We start from the raw sequence: 17,975 nt of genomic DNA, 5'->3' as shown, positions 1-17,975 counted from the left end.
TGGTCAACCAAAATCTGCATATACGATTGCTGGTTGTTTGAAAGCTCTTGTCCTCTTAGAATTGTTTTACCAATTTTGTGTTCAGCGTACATTAGGAAGAATACAGTGTTCTTTTTTTTTTTTCTAAAGATTTTTTATTATTCATTTGACAGAGAGAGATCACAAGCAGGCAGAGAGACAGGCAGAGAGAGAGAGTGAGGAGGAAGCAGGCTCCCTGCTGAGCAGAGAGCCCGATGCGGGACTCGATCCCAGAACCCCGGGATCATGACCTGAGCCGAAGGCAGCAGCCCAACCTACTGAGCCACCCAGGCGCCCCAGAATACAGTGTTCTTAAGCAAAACACTTAGTAGAACTAAAACAACTCCAAGCTCCATTGTGTTTATTGATATTTTACTATGGTTCTGTGTAGTTGACCTGAGTTTAAAATATAGAACTAGGGGCGCCTGGGTGGCTCAGTGGGTTAAGCCGCTGCCTTCGGCTCAGGTCATGATCTCAGGGTCCTGGGATCGAGTCCCACATCGGGCTCTCTGCTCAGCGGGGAGCCTGCTTCCTTCTCTCTCTCTCTGCCTGCCTCTCTGCCTACTTGTGATCTCTGTCTGTCAAATAAATAAATAAAATCTTTAAAAAAAAAAAAAAAAAAGAAACTTTCTTCTTTTAAAAAAAAAAAATAAAATAAAATATAGAACTAGGAAGGCATACTTTCCACGAGAATCTTAATTTCATTTTGACACAAACACTTCTATTTTAAGAAGGTGAATGGTAGTGATAAATATCAAATCCAAATTTTTTAAAACCAGCAGTACCGCTTTTGTTGATTTTTAAGAGAAAAGATAAAGAGGAGATACCTTAAAGGCATAAACAGGTTTGTTCTTTAGGCCTTCTAAAAATTCGTATTATCCCCAAAACCTTGATTCATGCTAAATGTGACTATATTTGAGCAATTGCTTTACTTTCATAATTAAAAAAGACTCTTCCACAAATGTAGCTGTCCTCAGAGAATTATTCAATCAAGAGGTTTATCCAATTTTATTGTATTCACACAACAAAATATTTAATGAGTAGCCATTATATTCCAGACTGTTCTCATTGTAAAGAATCCAGTGATAAACAAAAGAAAGCCCTCACTTTCATGTTCTAGGGACAAATACTAATATACAAATAAATATGTAAAAGAATGTCAATTTGTGATAAATGCCATAAAAGAAAATCAGAGGCACGCCTGGGTAGCACAGACCGGTAAGTGGCTGACATTTGATTTCGGCTCAGGGTCATGAGATCAAGCCTGGCATTGGGCCCTTTGCTCAGAGGGACGTTTGCTTGAAATCCTCTTTCTCTCCCTCCCTCTGCCCTGCTTGTGCTCCTGCTCGCTCTCTCCCTCACTCAAACAAATAAAATCTTTAAAAAAAAAAAAAAGAAAAGAAGAACCAGAGTAAGAGGACAGAGAGTAATTTTAAATGAACATTGAGAAAGGACTATTTTCCCAGGTTGAAGCATATAAAATCTTTCGCTTGTGTTTTAAAATTTCTAATTTTGGCTTTTGACCATTTCTGTTGCTGAAAATTACTTAGAGAACTTAAGAACTCATTGTACATATTTATACTGACATATGTATACATATGTATACTGACCAGAAAATTTAGCCTCAACTAGTGAATTAGCATTTATAAATGAAAGTGTCTATGGAGGAATAAAAGCTTCAGTTAACCACTCCTTTACTTCTAGCAGTAAAGTCTGTGGCCCATGAAATTCGGAATTCTGAAGTGGTCTCGGCTTTCGGCAGCCCCTGGGGATCCTGTTGATACAGCACCGAGTTACAGATTATTATTCAGCTGTAGAAGCTTTATGCTTAAGCATTTTCTTACATCTTCCTCTCTCAGTCCATCGAAATCTTGTATTTTTGCCAAATAAAACAAATCCCATACTAATAAGAAGCTATAAATAAACAGTAGGAGCATGGGTCAGAGCCAGCATCGGCCTTACTCCTTATGTGCACCTCTCGAGAACGCCCCAGTGTGTTCACTGTGCCCAAACACACAGCACCGCACAAGCACTATTGTACAGAGCACTGTTGTACAGAGTGAGGGCGATTTCGTAGAACCAAGCAGTGCAGCAACTCTCTTGGAATTATGGCTGTTACTGCAGTCAGACACAGAATGTCAAATCCCGCATGCCGTTGGTGGGAGAAGGAAATCTTCCCACCTCTCCTATATAAATCCCCAGAGTTCAACCCACAAGACTGCTCTGAGGTCCCCCACAGGGATTTTATATACTGTATGCACAGTCTAGCAACTCTCCCGGGGGGATAAAAAAAGAGAAGTGGCTTGAGAGTCCCATCTCTTCTGCTCCTCATGTCCTGTCTGATAAACTTCCTCCTTTTTTGCTTCATTCGTTCATTTATTCATTCAGTAAATGTTCATTGAACACCTGCTACTCCCAGACCTGTGCTACCACAGACTGTATAAAAACAAGTAAGCCCAAATCCTTGCCCTCCCGAAGTTCATTATGGTGGAGAACTGTGACTTGTCAGTCTAAAATTACAGCACTGTGGTAGGAACCATCAAAGAGATACATGCAGGATACTCTTAAGATTACAAGTAAAACTACTGCTATTCATAAAGCATTTACTGTGCTAGCTATTTTATGTAAGCTGTTCCATTTAATCCCCTCAGCAGCTTTATGAGGTTGATACTATTACACTATATCACTTGTGCCAGGGACACTCACCTCACCTAGGAAGGAGAAGGTGGTACCAGGGAAAGCTTCTTCATAAACACTCCTTGACTTGATTGTAGAAGGATGAATGAGTAGGGTGGAGAGTGGGAGGAAGACGAGGCAGGGTGGCATCTCACCCAGAGAGAGGCGAAGACGTTAAAGCAGAGGACATGACGGAGAACCTGTTGGGAAATGTAGGCTGGTTCTGGGAGGTAAAAATGGCGGGATCCAGTCATGAAGGCACTTGTGGGCCAGGCTTAAGGAGTTTGGTCCTTACCCTGTAGAACATGGAATATGGCCAGACGTGCATTTCAGGAAGATAACTCTGTAATTGTTAGTACAGGGGTAGAAGAGTGTACTTCTAAAGGAAATGATTTCTTTTAAAGGAAAAAATTCCTCAGCATTATTGTTAGCATTGTTTAAGCACAGACAAGCATTGAACTAAGTTCTTAAAACATCTTACATTTGCAGATTTACATCTATAAAAACCAGAATAATTGTGGGCGCCTGGGTGTTTCAGTCGGTTAAGCGTCTGCCTTCTGCTCAGGTCATGATCTCAGGGTCCTGGGATGGAGCCCCACGTTGGGCTTCCTGCTTTCTGCTTCTCCCCCTCCTTGTTCCTCTGCCCTCCCCCTGCTCGTGCTCGCTCTCTTAAATAAATAAAATTTTAAAAAACCAAAATAATTGTATACCTGAAATATAAATAAAACTACAAAGATAATAAATAACATTAGCAGCCTGCATTTATGTAAAAGGATCATGTTTTCTTGAAGGAGACCCTACTGACACATGAAGGTGATGCTGACCTTCATGGCGCAGGTTCTTTCAATGTTTCTTTAGACATTTCCTCGCCGTTGAGTACTCTCTGAGAACCCGATTCTCCCTCCAGATTTCTGTCTTTGACCCAATAAAAAAATCTTTGTTCTTAACAGATTTTGGAGAGGAGGGGAAAAGGGATAACTATACCTAATACGCTCCTCTCTCTCTGATCAGTTAAAGGAGTGGTACTGGTGGTATCATAATCCTAAAAGAATATAATTATGGGCCCCTAAATTGCATGGCAGTTCTAGAATATGCTTAAATCAATTATTTTATCACCAAAGTGAATTCACAGAGATAATTACAGGGAACCGATGGCCTCCAGTATGAGATGCAGAACTAGAGGACTCATTGTTTATCCAGAACAGGGATTTTGTAAACAAGGGAGCCATGGGTGGCTCTGGTAGAGAGTCATTGGCCAAAGCATTTTAAAAAGTCAACAATCTAGGACCCAGAAGTCAACAGATTTTTGTTAATCAGTGACCTTATAGATCCTTGATAATAGACATCATTGTTAACAAACTATACCAGTTATTGTCATTTGTAAGATAAAGTCATATGAACTTGATGAGGACATGAAGGGGTTCCGCTGAGAAAAGTCCTTTTCAGCCATGGTGACAGTAAAGTTTGTGCTTCTCTGCCCTGTGATACAGTGGCCTCTAAATACTGAGGACCTCATAAATTTAAGCCTTTTTTTTTTTTTTTAAATTCTTATATTCAACTCTGCAGGAGTCCACACTGTTGTATAGTAAGACAGTGAACAAGAAAATTAGATCTTGGTTTGTTCATTGAGGATTCATGGTGTTTCATTTCAGAGGGTGAAGGAGATTTTGAAATGCTGATGAGGAGACTCCTTCAATAATAGCTAACATTGACTGAGCAGTTGCTGTGGTCCTGGCAGTGTGCTAACCTCTTCATGTGGAGTCACTGACTTCATCCTCAGAACAGCTTTTATGAAAGCACTATTATTCTATTGCTCATTTTATAGGTAAAGAAAATGAAGCACAGGGAGGTTAAATAACTGAGCAGTATCCATGGCTAGTAAGTAGTAAAGCCAGGGTTTGAACCCAGCAGGGCCACTGCACAGCCTTAGCCACATGCTGTAGTGGCAGTTGTCTTCAGGTGAGGCGTGCTCAGGTCACGTCTGGACACTGGTTCTCGAGATACTGAATTGGCAGCAACCACTGCAGCAGTCTAGGAGGAAGAATGAAGGAAGGGTACGTAAGATACTTGTTTGCTTGAGAAAGTGCCGCTGGCAGGGTTCTCTGGGACTACATTGTGAAACTAAGCCTTTTTTGCTTACTGGGGGGTGTTCCTAAATTGTGAGTGAAGCCTGAATAACTTAAGATCTGTTGCAACCTCATAAACATAAGGGGATAAATATTACCTACCACTCACCTGAATCTTAATGTAGTTTTGATTGTATTTCTCCTAACTTATTGACAGAAATCAGTGGGGAAATAAGTATCTTTTTTTTTTTAAAGATTTTATTTATTTATTTGACAGAGAGAGAGAGAGAGATCACAAGTAGGCAGAGAGGCAGGCAGAGAGGAAGGGAAGCAGGCTCCCTGCTGAGCAGAGAGCACCATGTGGGGCTTGATCCCAGGACCCTGAGATCATGACCCGAGCCGAAGGCAGAGGCCTCAACCCACTGAGCCACCCAGGTGCCCCGGAAATAAGTATCTTAAAGGATTAAATTCCAGTCTGTATCCTCAGTTACACTTATATCCAAGAGTTGTCGCAACAACAGCTGCTTAGAATAAATCTACAAATAGAACTCATACATAGGACCACAGAATCCTTCCTTCAGGGGCATGGTTTCAGAGTTGGAGGATAGTTAAAGGATAAATCAGTACACAAATTTGTAGGTATTCCTAAAATTAAAGTGGTGTGTCCTTATTGGCATCAATACATACTGAACCCTGCTGGACTGTGGAGAAGGGAGAAACTGACCCCAACGACACAACACTCTACACAGCTGTTCCCAGCCTTCCTCCACCTGTTAGCACTCAGTGTTAATTTCATGGGTTGAATCAAGGCATGTAAGTGCATTAAATAATTTTAAAAAACAACTGCTGCTTGCTGTTGGTCAGTGGGGAAAGAAAAAACAGGAGCTGTCATTTTCCTGCCAACTGCTGCTCTAATTGACAAGGACAAGAAACATATTATGAATAAATGAAATTCTTATGCCACACTAGAAAAAAAGAGCAGCTGAGCCCCCCCAAAGGATTTTATATCCTGTTATCAGACAATGAAAGAAAATAATTTCATATAAATGGCTGCATTAGTCAGTGTCATAAATAGAAAATAAGTCCCCACTTCTTTAAAAAAGCAGCTAGAAATATTTTCCCTTCGAGAATAGAGTAGTTATGTATTTGGTAAATCATATATAATATTGGGGATGTTTTTCACATTAAAGAGAATTTCCATAGTCGCCCCCTTGTAATCTTTTATGGCTAAAGTTATGAAGAAAATCAAGATATGGTAAAACTGGTCATGTTTCAAGATTTGATTTTCCTTTTCTGTTTGATCACCCTATCTGAATCCCCATAACTTGAATGTAAATTTGCATGTATAAAAATGTATGGATATCCAAGTCATCTCTTAGGAGAACTTTAAGTGTAAGTAGGAAATCTTTTTCTAACCAAAAAAAAAAAAAAAAAGAAAAAGAAAAAATTAATATCGAAATCTGCCTTTTCTCATCCCTCCACATCCAAAACTGTCACCATGTATTGTAATTATACTTCCTAAAACTTTCTAGAGTCTTCTCTCCAGCCCTATTGCCATCCTCTGAATGAGACATGCTTTACCATTTGTGTTAAATCAGCAGGCCCTCTTTATTCTCTTTGTCATATCCACCTCCTCACTGAAGTCATACATCTACGTGGCCCCCCCCCCCCCGAATCCCTTCATTGACTTTTATTAAATCCAACTTCCTTATCTTGGCGAAGAGGGCTCTGCCTCCACGAGCTGGTGCTTGCTTACTTTTCCTGCCTCAGTTGCTGCCACTTTCCCAGACACCCTAAGATCCAACTTAGCAGTAATTCCCCAGTAGACCTTCCTGTGGAGCCACAATACATATATACCTTTATCCAAACATGTATCTTTGAAAATATAATTCCCTCCACCACATCCTTTTTTGTCACATTCCAAGAAGTGCCGTGATCTAAACACAGAAATTTCAGCCCCTAATTGGGGCTGAACAGAGTTGACTTGAATACAACTTAAATCACTAGTTTGTTAGTGTATGTATCTTACCGTGATACATGTGTACTTGAAGCTTTGTTCACTCCCTAGTTCCTGCCTCAAAACTAAAGAGTTTATTTTTCCAACTGCTGGAAGTCCTGCCAAACAGTCATCTTCAGGAATTGCCTTGTCCCCAACTCAGGACAACTGTGAAGGGGCTTTCCTGGTTTTCTGTGGGGTCATCTGAGGCTCTGAGAGCGCATCAGTGCCTTACTTCTCCCCCTGTTATGTCTCTTCCTTTTCTCAAGGAACACTCCCTGAAAAACCTCCTATAAGCAATCTGTGTGCTTGCTGGGAAGCCCAACCTATAACATGTTTGTCTTGTTGATATTTTCTTTTCTGTTCTAGATCTTGTGAGATTATGGTTTGCTAAAATTTTACTAATTCAAGGTCATTTCATCAGACATGTATTGAGTACCTGCTCCATGCTGGACCTCGTGCCACATGTGATGTCAACAAATTAAGACTTATGTCCTGAAGAAGTTGACAATCCAGTTGAGGGGACAGTTACATTCAGAATTATACTATAGCGTCTTCAGAATAATCTTTTGAACTAAACTTCAATAATTTATAAAATCAAAGGCATGCAGTGTGGTGTTGCAAAGAACAAAAGGAAGTTATCTCAGGGAAATGAAAATAAACAAATGGAATGAAATTTTAGAAGGTTACGGAATTTTTCTCTATGATTCTGGAAGCCTTTAGGGAAAAGGTGGTTTTGTTTTGTTTTGTTTTTCCCCCCAGTTTGTATTTTTATTTTTTTGAAAGATTTTATTTATTTATTTGACAGTGAGAGAGGGAACACAAGTAGGGGAAGTGGAAAAGGGAGAAGCAGGCTTCCCCCAGAGCAGGGATCCTTAGGTGGGGCTGGATCCCAGGACCCTGGGATCATGACCTGAGCCAAAGGCAGATACTTAACTGAGCCACCCAGCCACTCCTCACTTTTTATTTTGAAGTAAGTTCAAGCTTCATAAAAGTTATAATACTGAACTCCCATACACCTTTATATGCATTAATAAATTTTTAACATTTTTTCCACTTGCTTTAACTTTGTACACATCTACATGCACACTATTTTTGCAAACTCTCTGAAGTTAAATATATCCTGTCACTTTATCCCTTTGTACCTGTCACTTTATCCCTTTGTACTGTAGTGTGTATTAAAAAGAAAAAAAAGGATATTCACTTTAAAAAAAGTTTCTATATTCACTTCTGTAACTACAATATAGTTATCAGATTGAAGATATTTGATACTTTAATCTTACAGTCCAGATTCAAATTGTTAATCATCCCAAAGAAGATGAGCTTTAAGAAGAGTCCTAGAACTTCACATTTGTAACTCAAACTAAAAATTGTTTGAAGTAAGCCATAGAAGAGCTCAGAACTTTACTAACTTGATTAAAATGCCCTAGTGAAGGGGGAGCCACTTCTGACTTTGTAAGGGGGAAGCATGGATACGCCCAAGTTACCAGTAAAGGTGTGACTTCTGGCTCTCCAGAAGTGAGACTACTCTGGAGAGCTCATTTCTCGAGGTGACTTTCGAAGTAGACTGTGTGTCCGGAATCCAGGGACCGTGGGTTTCCTTGAGCTCCTGTGTAAAGCACCTTGTTGCTTGGTCTTCACGGTGCTTAAGTTTAACGATGTTCTTCGGGGCCATCCGTCATGCACAGGCTTCCGGCCCAGGGACTGGCAGGTGGGGGAGGGGGCCAGGGACCGCTCAGGTAGCCTGGATCGGTGGAGACTCCTCTCCCCACACAGAAAGCGGGGCTGCCTAGCTGGGGCGTCGCTGGGAGGCCATGCCCCGCATGCGGCTTCCGGTCTCTTCCGCAGGGGCGCTGGGACTCCCTACGTCATTTCCGGCGGCGCTGGGCGTGGTCTGTTGGGAGTTGGCGGCTGCGGCGGCAGCCAAAGGCCTGTCAGTGGAGGTGGGGGAAGCCAGGCGGGGTCCGCCCCGACGCCCCAGCGGCCCTGGACAGCATGGCTTCCCCGCTGGAGCTGGAGCAGGACGTGCAGGGGAAAGTGGATTCGTTTCGAGCCCGCATCGCGCAGGAGGCCGAGGATCTGGTGTCCACCTTCTTCCCTCAGAAGTTGTCGGAGCTGGACAGTCGGGTCCAGGAGCTGCGCCTGCAGGACCTGTCCAGGATCCGCTCGGTGCCCGCCCTGGAGCCCGCCGCCGTGCCCGACCCCGCGGGGGACGCGCCCAACCCAGACCCGCCGCCGCCGCTGCAGCCCCAGTCCTCGCCCAAGGTGCCGGCCCTGCCCGGGGGCGAGAGACAGCTGCTGCGGAGCAACCAGCATCTGGTGGAGCTGATTGAGCGGGTAAAGCCCGAGATCGAGCTGCTGAGAGAGAAGTGCAACACGGTGCGGATGTGGGTGCAGCTGCTCATCCCGAAGGTGGAGGACGGCGACAACTTCGGCGTGTCCATCCAGGAGGACACCGTGGACCAGCTGTGGACCGTGGAGAGCACCGCAGCCTCCTACCTGCGTCGCTTCTCCACCTACTACAACACCAGGGCCAAGCTGGTGTCCAAGATCGTGAAGTACCCCCAGGTGGAAGATTACCGCCGCACGGTGGCCGAGGTGGACGAGAACGAGTATCTGAGCGTGCGCCAGATCCTGCTGCACGTTCGGAACCAGTACGCCACCTTGCACGACGTGATCCTCAAAAACATCGAGAAGATCAAAACCCCTCGGAGCACCAACACTGACAACCTCTACTGAGGGCCTTTCTCCACCCCTCTTTCCTTCAGGAGGTGGTCCAGCTGTTTAGGCAGCCAAAAGGGGTTCTTAATGACTCTACAGGTGACGAAGCGACTGGAAATGTGCGTCACGTTTAATGACAGTTTCCTACGGCTTATCCTCACACTCAGTCCTTGTGGTGTAGCTGTTACTTGCTTTTCCTTTCCCCGAGAGGGTGAGGGTTGGGTTGGCCAAGGAGGAGGACTGCTGTTTTCCAAAGCAGTTTTGTAGATGAATGTTGGCCAGCGTTCTTCTGTATGGCATTGGTGGCATTGGATGGTTTCAGGGGTTACTCAAAGAAAAACCTAAAGTTCAAAAGAAAGTTAAGTGAAGTCTTTCCTGAGGTTCTGCTGTATGTTACTTTGTTCAAACCTCAGAAATGCTCCTTTTACCGCTGTTTGTTTTTTGCAAGGCAAGGGGTTTAAAGGGATGTGTTTAGGTCATTGTATGTCTCCAGTTTGGCAGATTGAAATAAAACTTGGTTTTAACATTTTATGATGTACTAAGTGTGCTTATCTGAACTGTAATCTTCAGAGGTATAGGATTTCTGTCCTCATTTGGACTCATACCCTTGATATTTTTCGGCTCTGATGTGTAAGAAAAATGAGCGTATAAAGAGTAACAGATCTTCATTGTTCCAAAGAAATGGACTGCCGTGCCTCCCTTAGAATGAAAAGGACTCTATGAAAACTGCTTCCTCGCACAGCTTTCTACCATCTCTGCATCTTCCGGTTTCCTTTCACACAGCGTAGAATTCCTTCTGTGTATTCATTTATCTCCTGCGTTCCTGCTGAATCTTTTAAGCTATGTATCATGTTTACTTTTTTTCTCCTCAGTTGAATTTCATCTCTCTTCCCCTTTTGTCTCTTGAGATGTCTCTTATGGCTTCTCATTTGAATTTCTGTCCCGCGTTATATGAATTACTGTTTATATTTAAAGACTCTAAAATATGACTTTGAGTTTTTTCCTCCTGCTTTTGCTGCCTGGTTGAGGGGAAGCCATTATCTTTTCAGCCATGATCTATACTGTTGATATTTTTCATTTCTAGATTCCAGTTTCAGGTACAGTGAATTATTGCATTTTATGTCACCTCATGCATTAGAATGAATTTCTTCTGATATGATTAATACTTTGTCCATCATGGTTTTTGTTCAGAATTTTAATTTTGATAATAAATACACTTCAGTCAGCTTAAGTATGTCTATTCAGAACACCTTTTCTTAGTATTACTGTCATTCAAGGATCTTCATCACTCAGAAACACCAGGTGTGGAGGTTATGTAATAACACATTTGGAAAAAGCACGAGTGTGAGTTATTTTTGATACCTCTTTATAATAGGAGTGAGATTATTTCTGTGCACAATGGATAGCTTTTTCTCTTTTTCCCATTTATCTAACAACTTGTGCCCTGAATCCCTGTAATATTTTTGAAACTTTATGCATACATAAGTATGACCTTAATTTTTAAAAATATCGTATAGTAATGCTTTCATGCAATAAATTATTTCTCAAATGAGTTTTTGGTGGGAAAATGATGAGGGATTAAGTTTATTTTTTGTGAGAGATGAAAACTTATTTCCCATTGAAATTTCTTGTCTATATAAGATTCTCTGAAACGAGGTGACCATATAAAAGAGGCCATATCTATTTTAAAACTTACTTGTAATTCTACCTTTTCCCCCTTTTTTTTTTTTTTAAAGAATATCTTTGTAAGGATATAGTTCTTGCTATAAATGCAGTTACCTTCTGAACTTGCTTATGGGTAAGGTCAAAACATGAATAATTTCATCTCTTCTTTCCCCATTTAATGAGTGAAATGACTTCTGAAGCAAGTGTGTTTTGGTTGCCAAGGGCGAAAACTGGCATGAACCTTTATGTACAGACTTGACTTTACATGTTGTTGTAAAAACATTTCATATTTATCAGCAAGAATTGTTTAAAATGTAAAGCAGCGATGTTTTCTTTTGCATGTTTTTTTAGACAAGTTATATTTCCAAGTTTGAACTACACCACATTATTTATGGTGGGTAGTTTTTTGTTTTTCTGAAGTGGTAGGATACCTGTTAGGTTTTCCTGAGGTTGGCGTCAATATGTATCTGTCTAGGAAGTGTCTGATGATTCCTGGCATTTCTTCTTTCATTTTCCTTATGTGTTTCACTTGAAGGAATGAAAAGACATTTCTCCATGAGGAAAGTGAGTTGGAGACATAAAATTCTGTTGCAGTTACCTTTGATTTTTAAAATTTTATTTATAGTTTTATCTAGAAAATGCACATTGGTCCTGTTCTTACGAAATGGAGATGAACATTTTTCTATTCCAACCTGTATAGATTAGAAAGATTTATCAACTGACTTAGTAGAAACTTTATTTCAGAAGTAAACTAGAAAATGATATCCAGGCAAAAAAAGTTTATCCTTTCACTGAACTTCTGAAAAGACTGTCTTTCCAACCTGACTTTGAGTTTTTTCCTCCTGCAGCAACATCAACAACAAAAGAAATGATTGAAAAATCTCTATTTGCATTTGACGGTTCCCCTAGAGAGTTCTCTATTTTCCTTGTAAGGTGTTATATCCGAATCACAAAAGTGGCAGGAACCCTACTGTCGCTTCATACAATTTGGCAGGCATTTAATGGCACACAAATTTGTAAGGTACAGTGTTAAGGGAAGTCCACACTTGCTTAGTTTTCAAGCATAGTTAATCTTCTAAGGTTTAAAATACCTCTTCCATGCATGATACAACTATCATCTTCTGCTTGTTTCTTTTATTCTGAAGCGGTCAGTCCTGTGCCAGACTGAAACAAATAGTCTCTAGCACCCAGGCATGTCTTTTACTAAGAACATATGCTTGTCCTTTGTAGGTAAGGGTTTTTGATATTTGTATTTTCCCCCTGTTCTAATAATGTATCAAACCAAATTGAAGTTGGAATGCTTTTTATAAAGTCTCTTCTGCAAAAATTAGGCCCTTTGTGATTTTCCCTTTTTTGAGAATGGTTGCAAATCTCTTAAAACAATAGACTTATTTTAAAAGTTGGTGTAAAAACATGGTTTCTAATGTATGTTATTTGCCTATTATTAGTACTTACATCTCCATTTTTGTTCCTGTTAAAAATACCACTGAATTGAGAGAATGTTCTGATGTTTTATTCTTTAAAAATAGTTCTAAAAACTTACTTGGGGGTTAAATAATTTTAGTTTTAAATTACTTTTGTACTTTGTGAAGGCTACTAACTCAAATTTGATTGGAAACTTGGAAATTGATAGATGTGGCCTTTAGAAATGAGTGAAAAATACCTTTCTTAAATCATATAAATGATGTAGAAAAGGCTTAATTTTAACATTTAAACTTTGGAGCTTAGAGGGTTTTTAAAAAATTACTGAATTGTTTATAGATTCCTGGGTTATTAGAGGCAAAAAATTTTATAGTTTTTACGAAGTTTTCATGTGTCTGCAGAATTCTTAACCAAATGGCCTTAACCATTAATAGAGAACTGTGTGACCTGTTTTAAAGTTTAAAAGAACTATCTTAACCCTCAATTGGAAAAATAATGAAGAAATGACTTAGAACTGTCTAGGTCAAAATTACTGAAGTGTCTGTGTGGGTTTCATTTATTTTAAAGAATACATGAGTGTTTTTAAATCGTTGCAAATTTATGATGCGTATTTCTATAGAGGATAAGCATTTGTATTTAAACCCAATCTTACCAATTATAATTTCATTTGAGTGATACCCCAGATTCAGTTAGCAATAGATAAACCCCCTTTCATTCTGTTTTTCAGGGGTCCTTATGGCTCTGTCTTTTAAGGATGAGAATATTTGTCTGAGTCAGGGATTGTAACTAGAGTGTGGAAAATAGAGATCTGGTAGCCAGGAGGACATGTGCCTAGATGATTGGGAGAATGTCTAGGTATTCAGATTAATATTGTACTCTGCTTTTGGTTTGGGGTTCCCTATGGCATTAGCATATAGCTGTAATTATTATTTAGAGCTTATCCCCCCCAAGAAAAGCGTATTAATTACCTGTTTAAAATTTGTACAAGAAAGCAATTACATTATTTTATACTGATTAGATGAGTTGTTCCTGCTTGCATGATTTGTTATGAATAGGAGGGAATCCTACTTCCTCTGTCAACATTTAAACATCTCTGAAAGATCCTATTGTGCACTGACATCAAGGCATTTTTTAGAAATTACTGATCTTTTTGAAGAAAACAAAGGACTCAGTCAGTTAAGAAACAGGTGCTGGACCACCCTTGTTCTCCCGAGTTGGAAAACTGCACTAACACATGAGTATCTGCCCACCTTGAACTGAAATTGTTCATGGGAAACAGAATATACACTTAGGAGTTTCATGACTTACCTTTTCATCAACAATAATAGGTGCTTTATATTAGATGACCATACATTTGTCTGTTGTTTTCTTTATTGGGCTAAGTCTCTCTTTTTTTTTTAAAGATTTTATTTATTTATTTGAGAGAAAGCACACACCAGCAAGGGGAGGGGCAAAGGGGGAAAGAGAAGGACAAGCAGACTCCACGCTGAGCAGGAGCCCGGTACTGGCTGGAGCTCCCGACCCTGAGATCATGACCTGAGCGGAAATCAAGAGTTGCGGGTCAGTTAGCTGCTTAACCAACTGAGCCACCCGGGTGCCCCCTGTTGTGTGAAAACTAATTTCCTTAAGGTCAGTTAGCAGAATTTTATCAGTGAAGCTTAGTGAGCCCCGTCATTCACATTTAAAATGTCTTGCTGATAAGCTAAATTTAATGAATTCTGTCACATAGAGAATGTCAAGTGTTATTTTTACTCATTCATGAAAAGCTGGCAGGTGCTGATGAACAGGAGGTGAACCTATAATCAGAATTCGATTCCTTTCACAATTTGGCCATTTGTTCTAGCTTTGTTACGCAAACTCACTTTTACAAAGTTTCACAACCTTATGTCGGAAACCATAACATTTGCTTCAAATACTATTGCTTTCAAAGTGTAAACCATTTGGAAATTGTTGAATATAGTTTTCAATTTAAATTTTTTGAGATTCAGAGATGTACTTTCACCTGTTAATTTTACAGATGGAGAAATTAAGACCTAGAAAGTTACATAGTGTCATAACTCATCACAAAGCAAAGTCAAGAAGCCAAACCCTCTTCCATTTCAGGCCAGTGGTCTTTTCACTGTTCTACACTATCTCCCTATTATCAGTAAATGAGATTATGTTAAAAGAGAGTTCTTCTAGAAACATACAAACAGAGAATTCCACAAATTAATGTGTCCTTATGATGTGGTATGTTACTTAGTCCACAGAATTTAAGAGAAGTTGCAATGTTTCTAAACCTGCAAAATTTTACTTAAGATTGTGTAAAGAAAAAATTTTTTAAATCTCTAAATTTATGTTAAATGTAATTTGGTTATAAAAATAATTCTTACTGAACAAAACCCAGGAGAGTCTCAGTAGCTCCAATCCTATATCCTTCTGAGGAGGAGTTACTTTATACCATCAGGAAGGCCTTTTGTGTTAGAGGCTGGTGCTTTTAGAGCATCTGGGGACAGACCAGGAGAAGTATATTACAAGAGTTTGTTTTTTTACTTTTTAATGTATGAACTTAAAATTTCCTACTAACCAACTCCGCCACTCCCAATCTTTACCACCGAAGAATTGCTGAATGGAGTTGTTACAGTGTTCGGGCTGCTGTTCTTAATAACCTACAGGATAAAGGGGGAAAGCAGAAGAGCTGTAGTTTTGTTGGGGAGGAAGCCCGAAAGGGCCATTTCCCAAAAGAAGTTTATTCTCTAACGCGGCACTGTATTCAGTACAGTAGATACTAGTCTTCAGATGTAACTGGTCATCTGAGATGGGCTAAAAGCATAAAAGGCACTCGAGTTTGAAGATTTAGTATAAAGAAATAAAATATCTCAATTTTTATATCAATTACATGTTAGATGATAGTATTTTAGCTGTACTGGGCTAAATTATTAAAATTTCACACATTTCTTTTCACCTTTTAATTTGTATACTAGAAAGTATGAAGTTACTTATATATATAAAGTTGGACAGAACTGCGTGAGAGCTAAAATTTCTAAGGTAATTGGGATGAGCCTTGAAGCTGAAACAGAACTTTGGACAGTGGTGTATTATGGGGACCTAGTATTTCATGAAGTGTGGATTTTTTGATTTTTAGTAAAATTTTTATTAGTTTGCCATCCAGTTCATAGTGTACAATTCAGTAAAAGCCATTCTGGGAGAACCTAAACTCTGTGAACCAAGCCTCTCTGGATACCAACTTGATCTTGGAACTTAGAATGCCTGAAGGCGTGGATGGTTAGAACGCCCCATAAGCACGCCTTCTAAACAGGATGTCTGTCACTCAGACTTTGGGGATCACCTAGAGTATAGTCATCTATATGGCTACTTCAGGGAAGCTTTGTATGCTTTAGAAACCAAATAAATTCGCGCCTGGGTGGCTCAGTGGGTTACGCCTCTGCCTTCTGCTTGGGTCATGGTCTCAGGGTCCTGGGATCAAAGTCCGCATCGGGCTCTCTGCTCAGCAGGGAGCTTGCTTCCCCGTCTCTCTCCCTAGTTGTGATTTCTCTCCCTGTCAAATAAATAAATAAATGATTCTTAGAAACCAAATAGATGGTAAGTTTGGCATCTTACTATAAAAATTGAGACACAAACTGTTTTCGTGTGGGCGAAAGAATACTGTACCCCTGGTGCCTCCAGATACGTGTAGGCAAAGTCAGGCTATCCTTCATGGAGCAGCATTTGAACACTCAGATCCCCAGAGTGCCATTGAATCCCCATAATAATTACGTTTCTTTTTTTATTTTTTTTTATGTCTATGTATATTCTCTCTACATAAGTTCCTTGAGAATAGTGAGATTTTTTACTTACTCTTTTGGGGTTTTGCCTACAGTAAATTTCTGAAGTATTTTTGAATTAAATTGAACTAAACCCAAACTAGGTCAAACTGCAGAAAATTGTTTCTCCCTTTTCCCCTAAGACATACAGGCAACAAGTGAGGCACTTTGCTGCAGTTGAACAAGTATGTGGATGTGGACCCAGAAATACGTGACAGTTTTAGGTGTGAGACCCCTAAAAATCGGACTCAGAAGTAAACAAAGGCCAGTTTCTGGCTTCTAATTAAACTTTTCATGTCCCCATAATGCGAATGTTTTCGAGCGCTCCTGGCAGCTCTCCTTCGATACTCCCAGTGATTTCATTAAGCCTGCTCAGCCGGCGACAGCTGCAAGTTATTCCAAACATCTGCGCTGAATCCCCACTGAAAACAACTCTCTCACCCCATTAACAACACCAGTAATTCCTTATTACTTTTCTAGCCACGAGTTGTGGAGAAATAACTCTAGTATATCAAAGAGGGAGGAATCCTGAAAATTGTTTCTCAGCACTGATTCTCTGTGCTCGTGCACATAAAGCTCTGTCTTCCAGATTCCTGTACTAAAAAGTTCAATAGTGTCGTTAGTACTTGAACATTAATATAGTTTGCTAAATAGTTAAGAAGGAATTCTTTCAGATTTTATTGAGTTTTATTTGCTAATAAATATGAAGACTTAAAACATTTTGCACAAAAATTATTTCGTGAGGCCTCCCGGGTTGGCTCAGTTGGTTAAGTACCTTCGGCTCAGCTCTTGATCCCAGGTCCTGGGATCGAGTTCCGCATCCGGCTCTCAGGTCTGTCTCCCTCTGCCCCTCCTCCTACGCGTTCAGTCTCTTTCCCTCTCAAATAAACAAAATCTTTAAAAAAATTATTTCATAAATTTTGTACAGTTTAGAGTAAGTATAGAGAACTCAGCACACCACTGCCTTATTCCTCTGCTTCTTTAATATTGGTGAATATTTTTCTTTGCTTTTCTCCCTACATTTATGCCGTGAGCCAAGCACAAAATTATTGTGAGCACATGACCTCCACATTTCGCAGCTCACTGCACTGTTAGGCTCCCATCCAGAGCTGAAGAAGTTGGACTGTCCAGTCGCTGTTCTGGAGAGGAGTAATACTCAGTTCTGCTTATAGACAGTTAACAGACGGCATGAAAAAAAGACCTCTCAGAAAGTCATTTTATGAACCTCATGAGCTGAGGGTTAATATTTTCAATAAGAACCCTGTAAGTCAAATGCAATTCTTCTGAGTTTAAGCTCCACATTGTTCTGTTTTATTTATTTTTAAAAAGATTTTATTTATTTGAGAGAGGGAGAGAGTGAGCAAGCATAAACAGGACGAGGGGAGAGGCAGAGGGAGAGGGCAAAGCAGGCTGACCACAGAGCAGGGAGTCCGATGCGGGGCTCGATCCCAGGACCCTGGGATCATGACCTGAGCCGAAGACAGGCGCTTAACCAACTGGAGCCACCCAGACACCCCACACTATTGGGTTTTATTATAAGAAGTCTAAAAATGACATAAGTAGTATAGTAGGAAGAGTAAGTTGACTTTGATGAAAGTAATATCTTTA

General features: G+C 40.2%; 2 protein-coding genes across 2 annotated transcripts in view; both read left to right on the top strand.

The window, feature by feature from the left end:
* Positions 1–17,975, top strand: part of ATF6 (activating transcription factor 6) — a 206,392-nt gene that overhangs the window by 121,220 nt on the left and 67,197 nt on the right. The window lies entirely within an intron of this gene.
* Positions 8,739–13,425, top strand: LOC131815164 (proteasome activator complex subunit 3-like). The gene has a single exon (XM_059146836.1). The coding sequence runs from the start codon at positions 8,752–8,754 to the stop codon at positions 9,493–9,495; it is 744 nt and encodes a 247-aa protein (XP_059002819.1). The 5' UTR covers positions 8,739–8,751; the 3' UTR covers positions 9,496–13,425.

This window comes from Mustela lutreola, chromosome 14, assembly GCF_030435805.1.
Source record: "Mustela lutreola isolate mMusLut2 chromosome 14, mMusLut2.pri, whole genome shotgun sequence".
Lineage (NCBI taxonomy): Eukaryota > Metazoa > Chordata > Mammalia > Carnivora > Mustelidae > Mustela > Mustela lutreola.
The sequence above is the reverse complement of the archived record's forward strand: the minus strand, read 5'-3'. Positions and strand labels throughout refer to the sequence as shown.

Coding starts and splice junctions, on each gene's coding strand:
- LOC131815164 (XM_059146836.1), top strand. CDS start 8,752: ATGGCTTCCCCGCTGGAGCTGGAGCAGGACGTGCAGGGGAAAGTGGAT.